At 36.9% G+C, this 15,997-nt stretch overlaps 2 protein-coding genes across 4 annotated transcripts; both read left to right on the plus strand.

Moving 5' to 3' along the window:
* Positions 1 to 549: 549 nt before the first annotated feature.
* LOC125196420 (probable disease resistance protein At1g58602) lies at positions 550 to 10,614 on the plus strand. Of its 3 annotated transcripts, none has more exons than XM_048094931.1 (6): positions 550 to 637; positions 1,749 to 1,850; positions 5,362 to 6,109; positions 7,928 to 9,683; positions 9,763 to 10,020; positions 10,111 to 10,614. In XM_048094931.1, the coding sequence occupies exons 3-4, from the start codon at positions 5,386 to 5,388 to the stop codon at positions 9,658 to 9,660; spliced, it is 2,457 nt and encodes an 818-aa protein (XP_047950888.1). In that variant the 5' UTR covers positions 550 to 637; positions 1,749 to 1,850; positions 5,362 to 5,385; the 3' UTR covers positions 9,661 to 9,683; positions 9,763 to 10,020; positions 10,111 to 10,614. The 3 variants fall into 3 exon arrangements, with proteins under 3 accessions (XP_047950888.1, XP_047950887.1, XP_047950889.1); XM_048094930.1 differs by having other exon boundaries at positions 5,367 to 6,109; XM_048094932.1 differs by having other exon boundaries at positions 5,367 to 6,109; positions 7,928 to 9,619.
* An 841-nt stretch (positions 10,615 to 11,455) lies between these two features.
* Positions 11,456 to 15,635, plus strand: LOC125193560 (probable disease resistance protein At1g58602). The gene is made up of 3 exons (XM_048091383.1): positions 11,456 to 11,553; positions 12,409 to 13,172; positions 13,834 to 15,635. The coding sequence occupies exons 2-3, from the start codon at positions 12,428 to 12,430 to the stop codon at positions 15,543 to 15,545; spliced, it is 2,457 nt and encodes an 818-aa protein (XP_047947340.1). The 5' UTR covers positions 11,456 to 11,553; positions 12,409 to 12,427; the 3' UTR covers positions 15,546 to 15,635.
* Positions 15,636 to 15,997: the final 362 nt, after the last annotated feature.

Here is a 15,997-nt window from a genome sequence, read left to right on the forward strand (position 1 = left end):
GAGTTCTCTATCTACCAACTAAAGAGGCTGTATTATTATTATTATATGGAGTACTCCCTCCGCCCCTATGTGGATGAGTTGTATTTTTTTTGGATTGTTCCATAATAGCTGAGTCATTTCTTTTTTTCGGCAAAAAGTATTTTACTCTCTCTTCATCTTTCTACCTATTTCATTTCTAATTTATTCTCCTTTACTTAACTCATTTAAAATAATTTTTCTTAAATTCTGTACATAAAAGAAATGCCCATATTAAAGAGGGATGGAGGGAGTACTAAATAGATAAAGATGAAAATAAAGTTGTAGAAAGATGATTGCTCTTCCACACCTAATCCAGCAGAATAATAATTAAAGGAGACTCATTTTCTTAAAATAATACTAGTGCATTGTGATAAATAGCATGTGAAACAAGAATTAATATTAAGTATTAATACAATTGTCGAAGCCACCTAATTTTGTCCCCATTATCAGGTATTGTTTTTGTCTGGTATTGGTGTCCTCATAAAATTTATAAATAATAAATATTTTTATATTCTCCACTTAGTCCTAATTAAATCACTAGTGGAATTTGAGCACCTGTAGATCAAAATCACTTCAAACTCTGAAATCAGCAACGCTCAGAAGAAAGATTCACAGAAAGGTATTTTCTTTTCTCTCTTTGAATAGTTTCAAACTTCATCAGATAACTATGTTGTTTTGCTTTTTTAATCCAGAAGTTTGAATATGAAATTTTTCATATCATAAATTTGATTCAATTTAGAAGATCTGGTTAAGTATACGAATTATTCAATGACCTTTTTGTGAATTTTTTTAATATTTGAGCTAAGCTTACAAGTGCTGAAAAATTTGTCTGGATTAATTGATCACAGTCCATATATAGTTTGTAACAATTTAGTGATAATTTTGGATTTTTAACCGTTTAAAATTAATTTAGACAAGTTTGAATCCATGTTTTGAAAATTAATGCTTCGATTATCAAATTAACGTGCATATATCAGATTTTATGATTGAAGGGAGCAATTAAGTGTACACAACAAAAAAAGCGCTAGATAGTGACGGAAATTAGGACGGCGGCTGCTAATCAACAACTGCTGACGAAAAAGCGTCAGTCACTAAGACAATTAGTGACAGATAATTCCGTCACTAAAGCAAAACTGTCATCTATGTTTTCTGTCATTGGTGGGATCCGATTAATAGTTTTAGTGACAGATATGTCTGTCACTAATATTTTTTATTGGTATTGGAATGAAGCGGTAATTGATATAAACTTGTACCATTCTACTTTAAATCTGATTCTTTTGTTTGATTAAATGAAGTAATTGGAGTATAAAATTGTATTCTTATTTCAAATTCTTTGTTTCATGTACAACCAAAATTAACGTTGGATTTTAATAGAATATGTTGAAAATATTTATTTATACATTATAGATCTCTACCATATTTTTTCAATATATTTTGAGTCGCTTGAGTGAGCGTGCAGCATTTTGTGTGTGTGTGTGCAGTGATCAATGTCGTGTTTCTGTGACGTGTGTGCATTATGTGTATTGTGTATTGTGTATTGTGCGCATGCGCACTGTGTGCTCTGTGTGTGTTTGGGAGGTGCTCACTTTTATATCTATTTGAATTCCAAATATTTACTTTGGTTATGAAATTCAAATGGTAGAATTGGAAGGATTTGGATTTGGATTTGGAATTCACAGTTAGTACCCCACTTGCAAAAAGTTGACCAGATTGAGTTTATGAATTTGTAGTTCAAAATCCTCCAAATCTGAAATAAATCGAAAGAGAGTGTGATTGAATCCGAAAATCAATTCGAAACCAGCACAGATAAGAAGAAAGATTCACAAAAAAAGGTATTTTCTTTACTCCATTTCAATAGTTTCAGAATTATTTAGATAATTATATGGTGTTTTTCTTATTTAATCGAGAACTTTGAATTTGAAATCTTTCATTTCATAAATTTGATTCAACGCAGAATCATTTCGTTAAATAGAAAGTTGTTAGAAGATTTGGTTCAGTAAAGTTTGAAGTTAACATTAGCATAAAATTGTCAATTAAATTCGCCTGATTTAGAACTTGTTAATTATACTCATCCGCCCTACTCTAATGGATGCATTTCTTGATCGGTTCGAAATATTATGCAGTGTTGTTTTCTTATTTAATATTATCCCCTTGTTGTTGTGTGTTTGCAAATTAATTAGTTCGTTTAGAGTTTTTATCACCAAAATACTATTTAAATTTGTTGAAAAAGAGCCTGAAAAACACTTCATCTTCTTCTCGAGTAATGCTTACCATAGGGGAATCTCATTAAACATTTGAATCATTTTATCAAACTGTTCAAGTGCCTCAATGTTGGCCAAATTCCACTCATCTCACCGTCTTAGTCGAATTTGATGATATCCACTCCTCAAGTCGATCTTCGAAAATACCATGGAACCATGTAGTTGATCCAATAGATCATCGAACCGTGGGATAGTAAATCTGTATTTGATCGTGATTTTGTTGATTGCTCGACTATCCATACACATCCTCATCAACCCATCCGCCTTGGGGACCATTAGGGCCAGAACCGCACACGAACTCATACTCTCACGGATGATGCCCTTCTCTAGCAACTCAAACACCTTCAAACACCTGCCTCAGCAACTCCTCGTGTTCCTTGGGCTTTAAACGGTAAGGTGCCTTGTTTGGGATTGAAGACACGGAATGAGATCAATGCAGTGTTGTATGTCCCTCATTGGCGGTAATCATGCAGGAATAACTGCTGGTAAGACATCTTGATACAATTTCAAAAGTGGTTGAACTTTGTCTAGAATATACATATTATCTGCATTTACTTCAACCACCACAAGCACGAAGAAACTCTTTACATCAGCTACCGCAGCAACAAAAGATGATTGGGTCAACAGATTGTTGCTCCCTATAAGCTTCTTCTCGCTACTAGTGATAGGTTCGCTCTTTTCTTCTGACTGGGGCAAGGTGATAATTGCTCCATTCTTCTTGAAGGTATAAGAATTTTTGAAACCATCATGTTTCACTCTGCGATCAAAATGCCACGGATGACCAAACAAAATATGACAAGCGACCATAGGTATAACATCACACCATACCTCATCTTGATACCGCGTCCCAATGGAAAACTGAATGAGACATTGTTTATTGACTCTCAGTTCACGTCCCTTGATTAACCACGATAGCTTGTATGGTTGTGGATGATCAATTGTTTCCAACCCCAACTTTTCTACCATACGTTCTCAGAGCTTCCTCCATCGATAATCACATTACATATCTTCCCTTTTGTTGTGCACTTAGTTTGGAATATATTATGCCGCAACCACCGGTCATCCTCTGTAGTGGAGTTGCTAAGCATCCCACGGACTACTAAGGCAGGCCCTCAACCTGCATACACCTCCTCGTCGCCCAGCGGTTGGGACGATCACCTGCATATGACCAAAGCCCTGACACTTAAAACATCGCACCGGTTGTCGCGCTCTTGAACTAGATTCCACAGGTTTGGTCGTGATTTGTTGTTTAGCTGCCACTGGCGTTGCTGGTTTGCTCGATCCCGTGCAACTACTACTTCCATGAAAATTGGTTGAATCTCTGGCTGACCAACGACTCACAACTTTCCTTCCTTTCAACTGCTTCTCAACTTTAAGCGCAAGCCTGCATACATCTTCATAACTGAAATATTGTTGCAGTTGAACAACGTCAAAGATTTCAGAGCGAAGCGCCCCAAAAGAGCTAGCGATGGTTTGTTCCTCTTCTTCCTCGACATCACAACGCATTCGTAGATGATCAAAATCATTAGTCAAATCTTCCAAAGATAGATCACCATACTTACAGACATGGTATTCAATAAACGCATCCTATCGATAGTGTGTAGGAAGAAATTTTCCGTGCAATAGCTTTTTCATCTTTTCCTAAGATTGGATTTTCGCATTTCTTTCCCTCACCCGTTTCTTCTTAACATGTTCCCACCAAATTAAAGCATGTTTCTTTAATTTAATACCAACCAACTTGACCTTGTTGTTGTCACTGATGTTCTTGATTCTATCGTATTTAACCAATCAATGAACTCACGAGGTGGAGCCTTACCCTCTAATTATGGAATCTCAATCCGCATGCCGATATCACGTGCTGGGTCAGCCCCCAGTACCAGCCCACAATACCAATTGTCGTGTTCCTGCTTACGAGCAAAAAGGTTATTACCATTATCATGGTCATGATTGGAAAGATCTGAATCCGAATTTGCGTCGGTTGAGGTCTCCCGTTGCGCTAGTCGTCACTGGAGGTCTCGAACCTGTTGTGTTAATCGTCGTTCTCGATGTCACTTAGATCACGTTGCCGTGCAACCTCTTCGTTTTGGGGATCTCCACGTCCACCACGAGCACCACCACGTCTACCTTCAATCATTGATAATTAACCTGGATCGTGATACCAAATGATGCAGAAATGTATACAGAATGACTGAACAGGTAAGTAGAGTACTCAATGGATTGATTATTATTCAAAGTCTCTCTTTTATGTTCAACAATGAGGCTTTTATATAGGTAAAGGAAAATCCTAAACTTATAGAAACTAAAACTTAAAGGAAATAATTAAAAGAATATAAACAAAAAGAAAATCCTAATTTGGTAGAAGGAAAAACAATTACTTATTTTTTCACTCATTAATTCTACTAACTAGAAAATAAATAAAACAAAAAATAACTTGCTTAACCCCCAAATCATGCTGGAACCCACTTTCAGTCAAATGACAAATATGAAATTTTATCAATAGGTAGGAATAGACCATAATTCTTTAAATAGATTTAATATATTAATCGACTAGCATAGCATCAATAATTGTACCCAACGCTCTCATTGACATCTACATTTCAGGGATCTCCCACTTGGCCTGGTATATTTCAGAAATGTCACACCATTTTCATACCTGAGAACTAGTACTATTATGACAAATGATAAAGCATCATCATAATTGCAAAAAAAAACGTTAATTATATTCTATTGAAATCTAGTATTTTATTATTTGTAATCAGGTTTTTTAATTCTATAGTTAAATAATGTCAACTTGCGCATTGTACATCTGGATATGCTGTGAAATTAGCTAATATATTAAGATTAACCAAATTTAAGTTGCATGGAAATCTTAAATAGAGTAAAAAAAGGAGGATCAGAAGTTGACAATCTTTCTTTGAAATATTTGGTAATTTTCCCGTTAAGAAACGTGTCACTTTGAGTGGGACATCCTTTATCATAATAATTCTCTCAATTTTTGAAACAAGACACAAATAGGGGAAAAGAAAAAAAAGGCTAAATAGAAAGTTGTAAATAGGGGAGTAATTATTTTGATCTTGTTAAGTGCAGTTACCGTAAAAGCTTAAACATGGCGGAGGCCGAAGTCTTAGGGAAAATTCAAGATCTCGAGAGTTTACATGTTACATGTACCGATATGGACGAGCGTGAGATGCTCGAGGGCAAAATTGAAGTGCTGAAAGAGATATTGGATTTGTTGAGAGACATGAAAATGGAAGAGAGGAGCATGCCAAAATATTTAATAGATGACTTGGTTGAGTTCGGTCAAGATTATATGGAAATGATTAGCTTGAATGATTGTTATAAAACTGCCATGTTAAGGGGCCTCAGATATCAGATCGAGATGATAAACTTTGGACCTGATGAGAAAAATATTGGAGATGAAAAAAAAGAAGAAGAAGTTGTGGTGGGGTTGGAGGAAATCGTTAAGAAGTTGGTTAAGAGAGCGATTTTAAAAAATTCTAATGGCTCACAGATTATGTCTATAAAAGGCATGATTGGTATCGGGAAGACAACTCTGGCCAGACAACTGTACAAGGCCGGCGCTAGCCAGTTCCAGTGTCATGCTTGGGTATGCATTACTAGTGGCACGACTAACAAAGAGATGCTTATTAAACTGATACATCAAATGGTGGAAGGATATCAAAGAGATCCGTCATTGGAAGAAATGGACAACCGGAGTCTCCAACATATGCTTCGCCAGCACTTGCAAGGATTGTCATATTTCATAGTTTTGGACAATATGTTGAAGGAAACAAAATTGAAGTACATCTTGAAATGTCTTCCATCTCCAGGTATATATCTTCGTTCGTTTTGTTTATCTTCGATGAAATTTTAACCGGACCATAATTGGAAATTTTCTCAAAATTCAGGCTACACAAAAGTAAATAAACACTCATGCTATAAACTAAAATTGATTGGAAAATTTAGACTATAAATTATATTTAACCCAAATTAATTATGTTAAGGGTTCTGACGCCCTAGCATAGGGTCGACAAAAAATTTAGTTTCAGACTGTGCGCGGTTTTTCCGTCGGGCAGCGTGAGAACTAGGGCTTACGAAATAATCACAATATGTGTGGAAAAATAATATTTTCATTCATAATTGAGAGTATGAACAAAAGCCCTATTCATAGACTAAGGACCTCAGGGTTGATTCGACCTCCTAGTCATCTCGGGAAATAATCAACAAAGATAACCCAAAACGGAGCTTATAACTACGCTCGACACTTACTAAAAATTAAATAATAATAAAAATACTAATATCCAAAAATAATAAAACATAAAACGATTATCTAAACAATGGTTTATTTGGGAACGAAGTCGCCCAACTTCTCGGGCGGACGTACGTTCCTCTTTGGCTTCATCGTTGCAATGGATGGTTCTTGTGGCCATTGTTGGGTTACAAACCCATCCCACATCGGATGAGGGAGGGAAGTTGCAAGGTGTATATAATTCCTGTGCAATCCCAATTAGTTTGAGGCCTTTTGGGAGTGACCCAAAAACAAATCCGTGCGGCCTTGACCCAAAGCGGACAATATCAAACTAATGTTTCAGTCGACGATTCTAACAAATGGTATCAGAGCCCAGGTGGCTATGGGTCGGGCCTGGATGAGCCCCGGTAAGGGTCGGGCCCTGAAAGACTCGGGTTAGAGTCGGGCCCTGGATGACCTAGGGGCCACGGCTGGAACGACCCATGTTCGTGTCGACTGCACATTAGTTTGATATTGTCCGCTTTGGGTCAAGCCCGCACGGATTTGTTTTTGGGCACTCCCAAAAGGCCTTAAACTAATTGGGATTAGACAAGAATTATATACACCTTCCATCTTCCCTCCCTCATCCGATGTGGGATGAGTTTGTAACCCAACAAACCTCCCCTCAAACCGAGACCACATCGGGAACACAGTCGACACGAACATGGGTCGTTCCAGCCCTGGCCCCTATATCATACATGGCCCGACTCTAACCCGAATCTTTCAGGGCCCGACCCTTACCGAGGCTCATCCAGGCCTGACCCATAGCCATTTGGGCTCTATACCATTTGTTAGGATCGTCGACTGCAACATTAGTTTGACATTGTCCGCTTTGGGTCAAGCCCGCACGGATTTGTTTTTGGGTCACTCCCAAAAGGCCTCAAACTAATTGGGATTGGACATGAATTATATACACCTTCCAACTTCCCTCCCTCATCCGATGTGGGATGGGTTTATAACCCAACAGCCATTGCTCACGACCTTCCGCTCTTGTCTCCGGCGTTGCTTTCATGATCTCGGCTGTCTGGGAGCCGGCAGTTGTGGGACCGTATCAAATTACTACATCAAACAATCTACCATAATAATTAATCCAAATTTCACTGTTCATTAGCCTTCCAAGTTTCTTTTTGTAATAATTGTTCTTGTCATGTATCATACAGGGTCACGTTATAATAAACTAATTTCCAGTACAGAACGTATAACTCTTTCAGTTTTGAATATTACAATTATTAACATAAGTTGATAAACTTATGGCTTTATGTTCATATTTAAATTTACATCATGTCTTTGTGATGATAATTTTAATTTAAATTGAAATTAGTTATTATTTGATCACAGCTCTATATATAAATATATGCAGACATTTTTGGAAGCAGGTCGATTTTGCTGTTAACAAGTCGGTATGAGTTTAGAACACCTGATGTCAATTATACTCATGAGATGAAAGCTTTGGATTCTGATAACAGCTGGAAATTGTTTTTGAAAACAATTAATAAATTTACAAGTGAAGAGATTAATTTCTCCAAAGAGTTGGAGAGGAAGGGCAAAGAGATGCTGACAAAATGTGGAGGTTTGCCGATAGCTATAATAGATGTTGCAAGGAAAAAGGCAAAACAAAGACTTTCGGGGATTAAATGGGAAGAACTTTTTGATTCAATTGATTTGAGTGAATCGTTGAAATCATTGGAACCGATGTATCATGAATTGGAGGAAGAACTCAAGCCACATTTCTTGTATTTTTCCTTTTTTAAGGAAAATGCAATAATGAGAGAAGAAAAAATGGAAAAGATATGGGCTGCAAATGGATTAGATGTTGTACTAGCTACAAAAATTTTTGTTGATAGATCGATTCTTGAAGTAGTGAAGAAGAAAGTTACGAAAAGAACGTGTCGCCTCCATCCCCTGTTACACATGATATCAATCCAAAAAGCGGAAGAAGGAATGGGCTTAGAGATCTTAAGGAGCAATGGAAACAGTAGGCCCTCTCAGAATGCCCGTCATCGTGTTATCGTTTGTGGCAGAGACAAATTTAATCATTTCTCAATTGAAGGTAGCAAACATCTTATTTCTCTTATCTTCCATGGAGGTGGTGGCTACTTATACGAAGCTAGCTCGTCTTATTGGGAGAGTTTTCAACTACTCAAGATACTTGACATGGAAGATTTTGGAGTGAAGACTTTATCCGAAACAATCGGTGCAATGGTTGAATTAAGATACTTGGGATTGAGAAACAATTACTTACAAGTGATTCCACACTCGTTGGTGCACCTGGAAAACCTTGAGGTTCTTGATATAGCTTTGAACTTTATTGTGGAGGTCTCGGATATTATGTGGCAAATGAGCAACCTTCGTTTTCTTCACATGTCTGATGTGATTTTCCAGAAGCCTTTGAAAGTAGATGCGCTGTGGAAGTTGGAGACCCTAACATATATCTCGATTTATGATTGGACATTTGAGGGCCCGGGCTTCAATATAATGTATGACTTCCAAACTTTGGGCATTGAAGAAGTTGATGATAACTCCGATGTAGGCACGCTCTTTGCAAAACTAGCTGAGCTTCCAAACTTAAGATATCTATTCTTAAGAGGGTCTCGTTTTAGAAGCATGCCGTGTTTGGAGGAAATTGGTGCTATACAAGGACTCATGGTATTAAAAGTAGATGGGCGTATAGATAGGCTACCAAGTGCTGATAAGCTACCTAAATGGATTACTTACATAGCATTGGTAAATACTTGTCTTGATAAAGACCCCATGCCAATATTAGAGAAGCTCGGTATCCTATACAAGCTCAAATTGCGAAATGCATACACTGGTCGAGAAATGGTGATCCAGCAAGGCGGATTTAGAACACTCAAAGTGCTTTGCATCAATGAATTGTGGAATCTAAGAATGATACAAGTTGATGATGATGCAATGTGGAGTCTCGGGAAACTAGAAATCAACAACTGTCCATATCTGGAGACACTCCCGGAACGGATTAGGTGGATGTCTGAACTGCAAAAGTTTAAGATGGTAACAACAAAACACATTGCAACAAAGATCAGAAATTCAGGTTTGACCTCTGAAATTATTGAGGAGGATATCCATCCATAGTTTGAAGTTGATATATCTATCTGGTTAGTTGAGTGTATATTTTTCGCCAGATTTAATTTGTTTGAGCTTACGATTTGGACTGAGAAATTTATGAATCTGCAGGTTGACATTGCTGAAGTTCCTGATGAAACTAAAGATAATGAGAATCTTGAAAGTGAATTTTTTCCGCCATGGCATCCAGTGCCGGTCACCCCTTTGCCAGTATCCAAACTGTCGCAAGGTCAAAGGCCTTTTCCGCCATGGCATCCAGTGCAAAAAGCGTGCTTCGGGAGGCTGTCATTTGTGTAAGAAAATGTGGAACCTCCTCCAGCTTCACGCCCGAGCCTGCAAAGAATCCAACTGCGGTGTACCACGTTGCTGGTTTGTTCACAAAACTACTTTGTCAACATCATAGTTCTCCCTTTTATCGTCTTAAGCATGCTCGTCTAAATCCTCTCATGTTCGATGCAGGGACCTGAAGGAACACCTGAGAAGGCTGCAGCAACAGTCAGATTCACGACGAAGGGCTGCTGTAATGGAAATGATGAGGCAACGCGCAGCAGAGGTCGCCGGCAGTTCTTGATCACCCCAAGTTGTACATAGAGATAGCGAGCCAGAAAATCCTGTAGTTATTGGAAAATCTACATTGCCCTTTTCGTCTCATTCGATGGAAATTGAAGAAGTAGAACTGAAATCTGTCACGACAGCCTGATCGAATAGGAAAAGCAAAGGAGATCGGCTTCACCATCAACGATGTTTCTCGTTATTATCATAGGATGTTTATAGATCAGCAACTTCTTTTCTTCTGCTTCAAAACTTGCTACTGTAATTTAAATGGGAAAAGAAGGTACAGAAATCAGTCTTGAATTTTTTGTATTTGTTTACTCAGTATTTCATCCTTGCTATCATTTGATGGCTGAGTGTATCATAGTATCTTTTACTTTCATAGTTTAAATGGAGAAGAACATTTTTCCATATGTTTTAAACCTTTCTACAAAATATTGCTCTACATTTAAACATTAAGCAAAAACTGAGGATCTAAGGCCGATGAAGGAATTTTCAACCTTGGAACTCAAAGATAATTATTATTTGTTGACTAGTGAATTAATCAGATTTTGATTTTGGATGGAATAATTTAATTACCCAATATATTTGTGCCCAAAAATTAAAAGTATCGGATATGGGCTTGCCCAATCCTACATTTTCTTATGGGCTCCAAATATACAATTATTCAACTCTCTAATTATACTACAAGGTCAAGGAGCTTGTAGAATACAATTGAATAAATTGCTATAACATGAAATATATTTAATTTTTTAGCCCATATAAAAATATGAACTATGTATCACTTGGGCTGGTTGTCAACTATATATTTTTTCTCATCAATGAATCGATATCCCGGCCCAGTCTAAACTTCTAGCAAGGCCCAAATTTCAAACATGATTATAGAATTTAGCATTTGATGATGAGAGTTCTCTATCTACCTACTAAAGAGGCTCTATTATTATTTATTATATGGATTACTATATAATGATAAAGATGTAATAAAGTTTGTAGTAAGATGATTGTTCTTCCACACCTAATCCAGCATAATAATAATTAAAGGAGACTTATGTTCTTAAAAGAATAGTGCATTGTGAAAAGTATCATGCATGTGAAACAAGAATTAATACTATATAGTATTAACACAATTGTCGGAGCCACCTAATTTTGTCCCCATTATCAGTATTTTTTTTTGTCTAGCATTGGTGTCTTCATAAAATTTATAAATAAGAAATATTTTTATATTCTCCACTTAATCCTAATTAAATCACTAGTTGAACTTGAGCACCTGTTAATCAAAATCACTTCAAACTCTGAAATCAGAAAATCAATTCGAAACCAGCAAAGATCAGAAGAAAGATTCACAAAAAGGTATTTTCTTTTCTCCCTTTGAATAGTTTCAAACCGCACTATGTTGTTTTGCTTTTTAATCCAGAAGTTTGAATTTGAAATTTTTTGTTTTCATAAATTTGATTCAATTTAGAAGATCTGGTTCAGTATATGAATTACTCAATGACCTTTTTCTGCGATGGTGCTGAATTTTTTTAATATTTGTATTAAGCTTACAAGTGCTGAAAAATTTGTCTAGATATTAATTGCTCAAAGTCGATAGTTTGTAACAATTTAGTGATAATTTTGGATAGATTTAACCGTTTAAATCCATGTTTTTAAAATTAATGCTGTAATTATCAAATTAAAGTCTATATACAAAATCTTATGATTGAAAGAAGCAATTGATACCATGGAATTGGAATGAAGTAATTGATAAATATTTATATTCTAGTTGAATTCCGAATCATTAATTTGTTAGGGTGAAGCAATTGATATAAAACTGTATTCTAATTTTAATTTCTTTGTTTCGTATGCCGAAAAAAAAACAACCAAAATTAACATTGGCTTTAAATTGAACATTTGGAATTTATAATTTATTTACATTATGGATTTCTACCTTATTTTTCAATATATTTTGAGCCGTTTGGGGGCGAGCTTATGTGTTTTGTAGTGCAATGTGCAATGTTGGGTTTGTGTGATTTGTGTAGTGTATGTTGTTTGTGTGTGCTCATGCGCTTTGTGTGTATTTGGGAGGTGGTCACTTTTATATCTATTTGAAATTCCAAATGGCAAATATTTACTCTGGCTATGAAACTCAAATGGGAGGATTTGGAATTGGAATTCAATTGCAAATGCAAATGCAAATTCTTAAATATGTTGTATACATAAGTGCAGTTTCTCTAAAAGCATAAAAATGGACGCGATCTGGGATATTATTAACGAGCTGATGGATGCGCGTTATATTTATGAGAATATCAACTCTTCCATGCTGGAGGCCAAACTCGAAGAGATGGAAAACATGAGCTATTTCTTGGGACGCTTGGAATCGGGAGAGAGGAGTAAGCTAAAATATTTGATTGCGGACCTTGTCGAGATTGCTCAAGATGTCGCGGACATTGGATGTGAAGGCACTGACATGGATAATTTCTACAGGGAGTTGAATCCCCTCCAAGATCAGATCAAGATGTTAAAATCACGCATGATAAACTTTGCAACCGATGAAAAAAGAGGAGGAGGAGAAGAAGCAGAGGAAGTTGTGGTGGGGTTGGAGGAAGCCATGAAGCAATTGGTTGAGAAAACGATTTTAAACAAGGATATGCGCTTTCAGACTTTGTCTATCAAAGGCATGATTGGTATCGGGAAAACAACTCTTGCCAGGCAAGTCTACAAGGCCGTTGAGGGCCAATTCCAGCGTCGTGCGTGGGTATGCCTTTCTAGTGGCACGAGTAAGAAAGAGATATTAATGGAATTGATACAACAGATGGAAGTTGGATATGGTGGACTAATTGAACGTGATTCGTCGTTGGAAGAAATGGACAATCGAAGTCTCCAACGGATACTTCGCCAGCATCTCCAAGGAATGGCATATTTCATAGTTTTCGACAACACGTTGGAAGAAATGCTATTGAAATCCATCTTGAAAGTTCTTCCGCGTGAAGGTAAATATCTCCTCCTTTTGTTTTATATGTTCTTCTTAGAATTCTTCTTAAAGTGATATCGTGGAACCAATCCTATATTGGAGGGGTGTGTTATTATGCTAACTTTTCTTAAATTGCTAACTTGCTAACTCATCAACACAGTATATTAAAAATGTCCACGGTCACATTAAAATAACAACACAAATTTGTGTTGACATTTAAATATACCATGTTGACATTTTAAATATCGATGTCAATATAGTGTATTAAAATATCAACTAAGTTTATGTTGACATTTCAAAGTGATCGTGTTGATATTTTTAATATACTGTTGACGAGTTAGCAGAGTTAGCAACTTAAGAAAGTTATGTATTAAAATATGAACTAAGTTTTGTTGACATTTCAAAGTGATCATGTTGACATTTTTAATACACTGCGTTGACGAGTTAGCAGAGTTAACAACTTAAGAAAGTTAGCAACGAATCACACCTCATCCAATATATCATTAACATGTCACATGACATTTAATTAATTATGATTTCTAGTGATTTTAACATGTATACTTATACTGTGTAAAACAAATTGATATTGTGTTCTACATAAATTGATATTACACATACAAAATACCGATATATACCGATGTATATTAGTACACTAACATAGAATACTCATATATATGCAGAGTGTGGAAGTAGGTTGTTGTTCACAAGTTGCTATGAGTATAGAAGAATATACGTCTATCATACTCATGAGATGAAAGCTTTGGATTCTGATAAAAGCTGGCGATTGTTTTTGAAAACAATTGATAAACTTACAAGTGTTGAGAATAAATTCTCAAAGGAGTTGGAGAGGAAGGGAAAAGAGATGCTGAAAAAATGTGGGGGTTTGCCGATAGCTATACTAGATGTTGCAAGGCAGAAAGCAAAACAAAGGCTTTCAGGTATGGAATGGGAAGAACTTTTTGATTCAGTTGATTTACGCGAATCACTGAAGTTATTAGAACCGATGTATCATAAATTGGATCAACTAGAAAAGCCACGTTTCTTGCATATGTCCCATTTTAAGGAAAATGCAATAATAAGGGAAGAAAAGTTGGAACAGATTTGGATGGCAAGTGGATTCGACCAAGCAAGAATTTCGGCTAACGGCTTAGTTAGTCAATCTATTATTGATGTCCTTCCTGGAGGGAAAAAAAAGTTTCACCTCAATTCTGTATTACATATGCTATGCATCCAAAAAGCAGAGGAGGAAATGGGCTTTGAGATATATAGGAGCAATGGAGATAGTAGACCCTCTCAGAATCCTCGTCATCGTGTTATCCATTGTGGCAGAGAGGAGTTTAAACATTCCACAAATCAAGACGGGAAACACCTTATTTCTCTCATTGTCCACGGAGGTGGTGGCTACTTAGACAATGCTAGTCCGTCTTATTGGGAGAGTTTTGAACTACTCAAAATACTCGACATGGAAGATTTTGGGATCAAGACGTTATGGGATGATATCGGGAAATTGGATGAATTAAGATACTTGGGATTGAGAAATAATTATATAAAAGAGGTGCCACGGTCGTTGGGGGGCTTGAAAAATCTTCAGGCTCTTGATATATATCTGAACTTTTTGGTCGAGATGCCGGATATCATAAGGGAAATGGGGTGCCTTCGTAACCTATACATGCGCGATGTGATTTGCCGGAAGCCTTTGAAGATAGACGCTTTACCTCATCTTGAGATCTTGACCTACATCTCGATTTATGATTGGACATATGAGGCCTCATGCTTGGAGACCATGGAAATTCTCCTAAAATTGGGTGTTGAAGAAGTTGATGAAGACTCGGATGTCGACAAGCTCTTTGCTTCACTAGCTAAGTTGGTGAGCCTTGATCACCTTATCTTGAAGGGATTCCGTTTTAGAAGTATGCCGTGTTTGGATGGGATTGGCGCTTTAGAGGGAGTCTTTCAACTCAGACTGGATGGGCACCTAGCTAGGCTACCAAATTCCCTTGAAGGTATTTCTTATTTGACTTTGGTAAATAGTTGCCTTAATGAAGACCCGATGCCGGTACTAGAGAAACTGCCCAACCTACAAGAACTCAAACTGCGGAATGCATACACTGGTAGGGAAATGGTGATCCAGTGCAACGGGTTTCCCTGGCTTAGTGTCCTTTGCATCAATGAGTTGTGGAATCTTAGAAAAATGCAAATTGGAGAAGGTGCAATGCCATTCCTTAGGGAACTAGAAATCAAGAACTGTCCACGTCTTGAGACCCTCCCGGAGGAGATTGGGTCAATGGAGAATCTGAAGAAGTTTACGATGGTAACAACCAAACAAATTGCAACAAAGATCAGAAACTCAGGCCTAACATCCAGAATAGTGGAGGAGGATATATATCCATGATTTGAAGCTTATGTATTTTATTCTCCTTTCTCAGTTTACCACCCTTGTTATTGTGTGTTTGTATATAATTTGGTTTACAGTTTTCATCTACAATTAAACTATCTGAACTTATAAAATATGTTGAGAAAGAAATGCGACTCCTATTTGCAAACGGAGGGAGTACTTTCTTTCCCGAAAATTCGTGTTTGTAGCTATGATATCATGTGCCATTGGAGCACTGATGCGGACGTTCTCTGCATAGACTGGAAATCGATCGTCTCGTGAAGGGATAATGATCGACCCTTTGACAAACTCGTAAGGGAGATCACGACTCTGCTGGTTCACGGACGTATTCCGTCAACGGCAAAGGAAAATTAAGAGAATTCTTGATGCACACGATAGTTTTTAGGGTAAAATATTCCATTCATGAAATTGGCAAATGAAATACCCCTTTTTATACTAAGGACCCTAGG

The sequence above is a fragment of the Salvia hispanica genome, chromosome 6 (genome assembly GCF_023119035.1).
Source record: "Salvia hispanica cultivar TCC Black 2014 chromosome 6, UniMelb_Shisp_WGS_1.0, whole genome shotgun sequence".
Taxonomy (NCBI): domain Eukaryota; kingdom Viridiplantae; phylum Streptophyta; class Magnoliopsida; order Lamiales; family Lamiaceae; genus Salvia; species Salvia hispanica.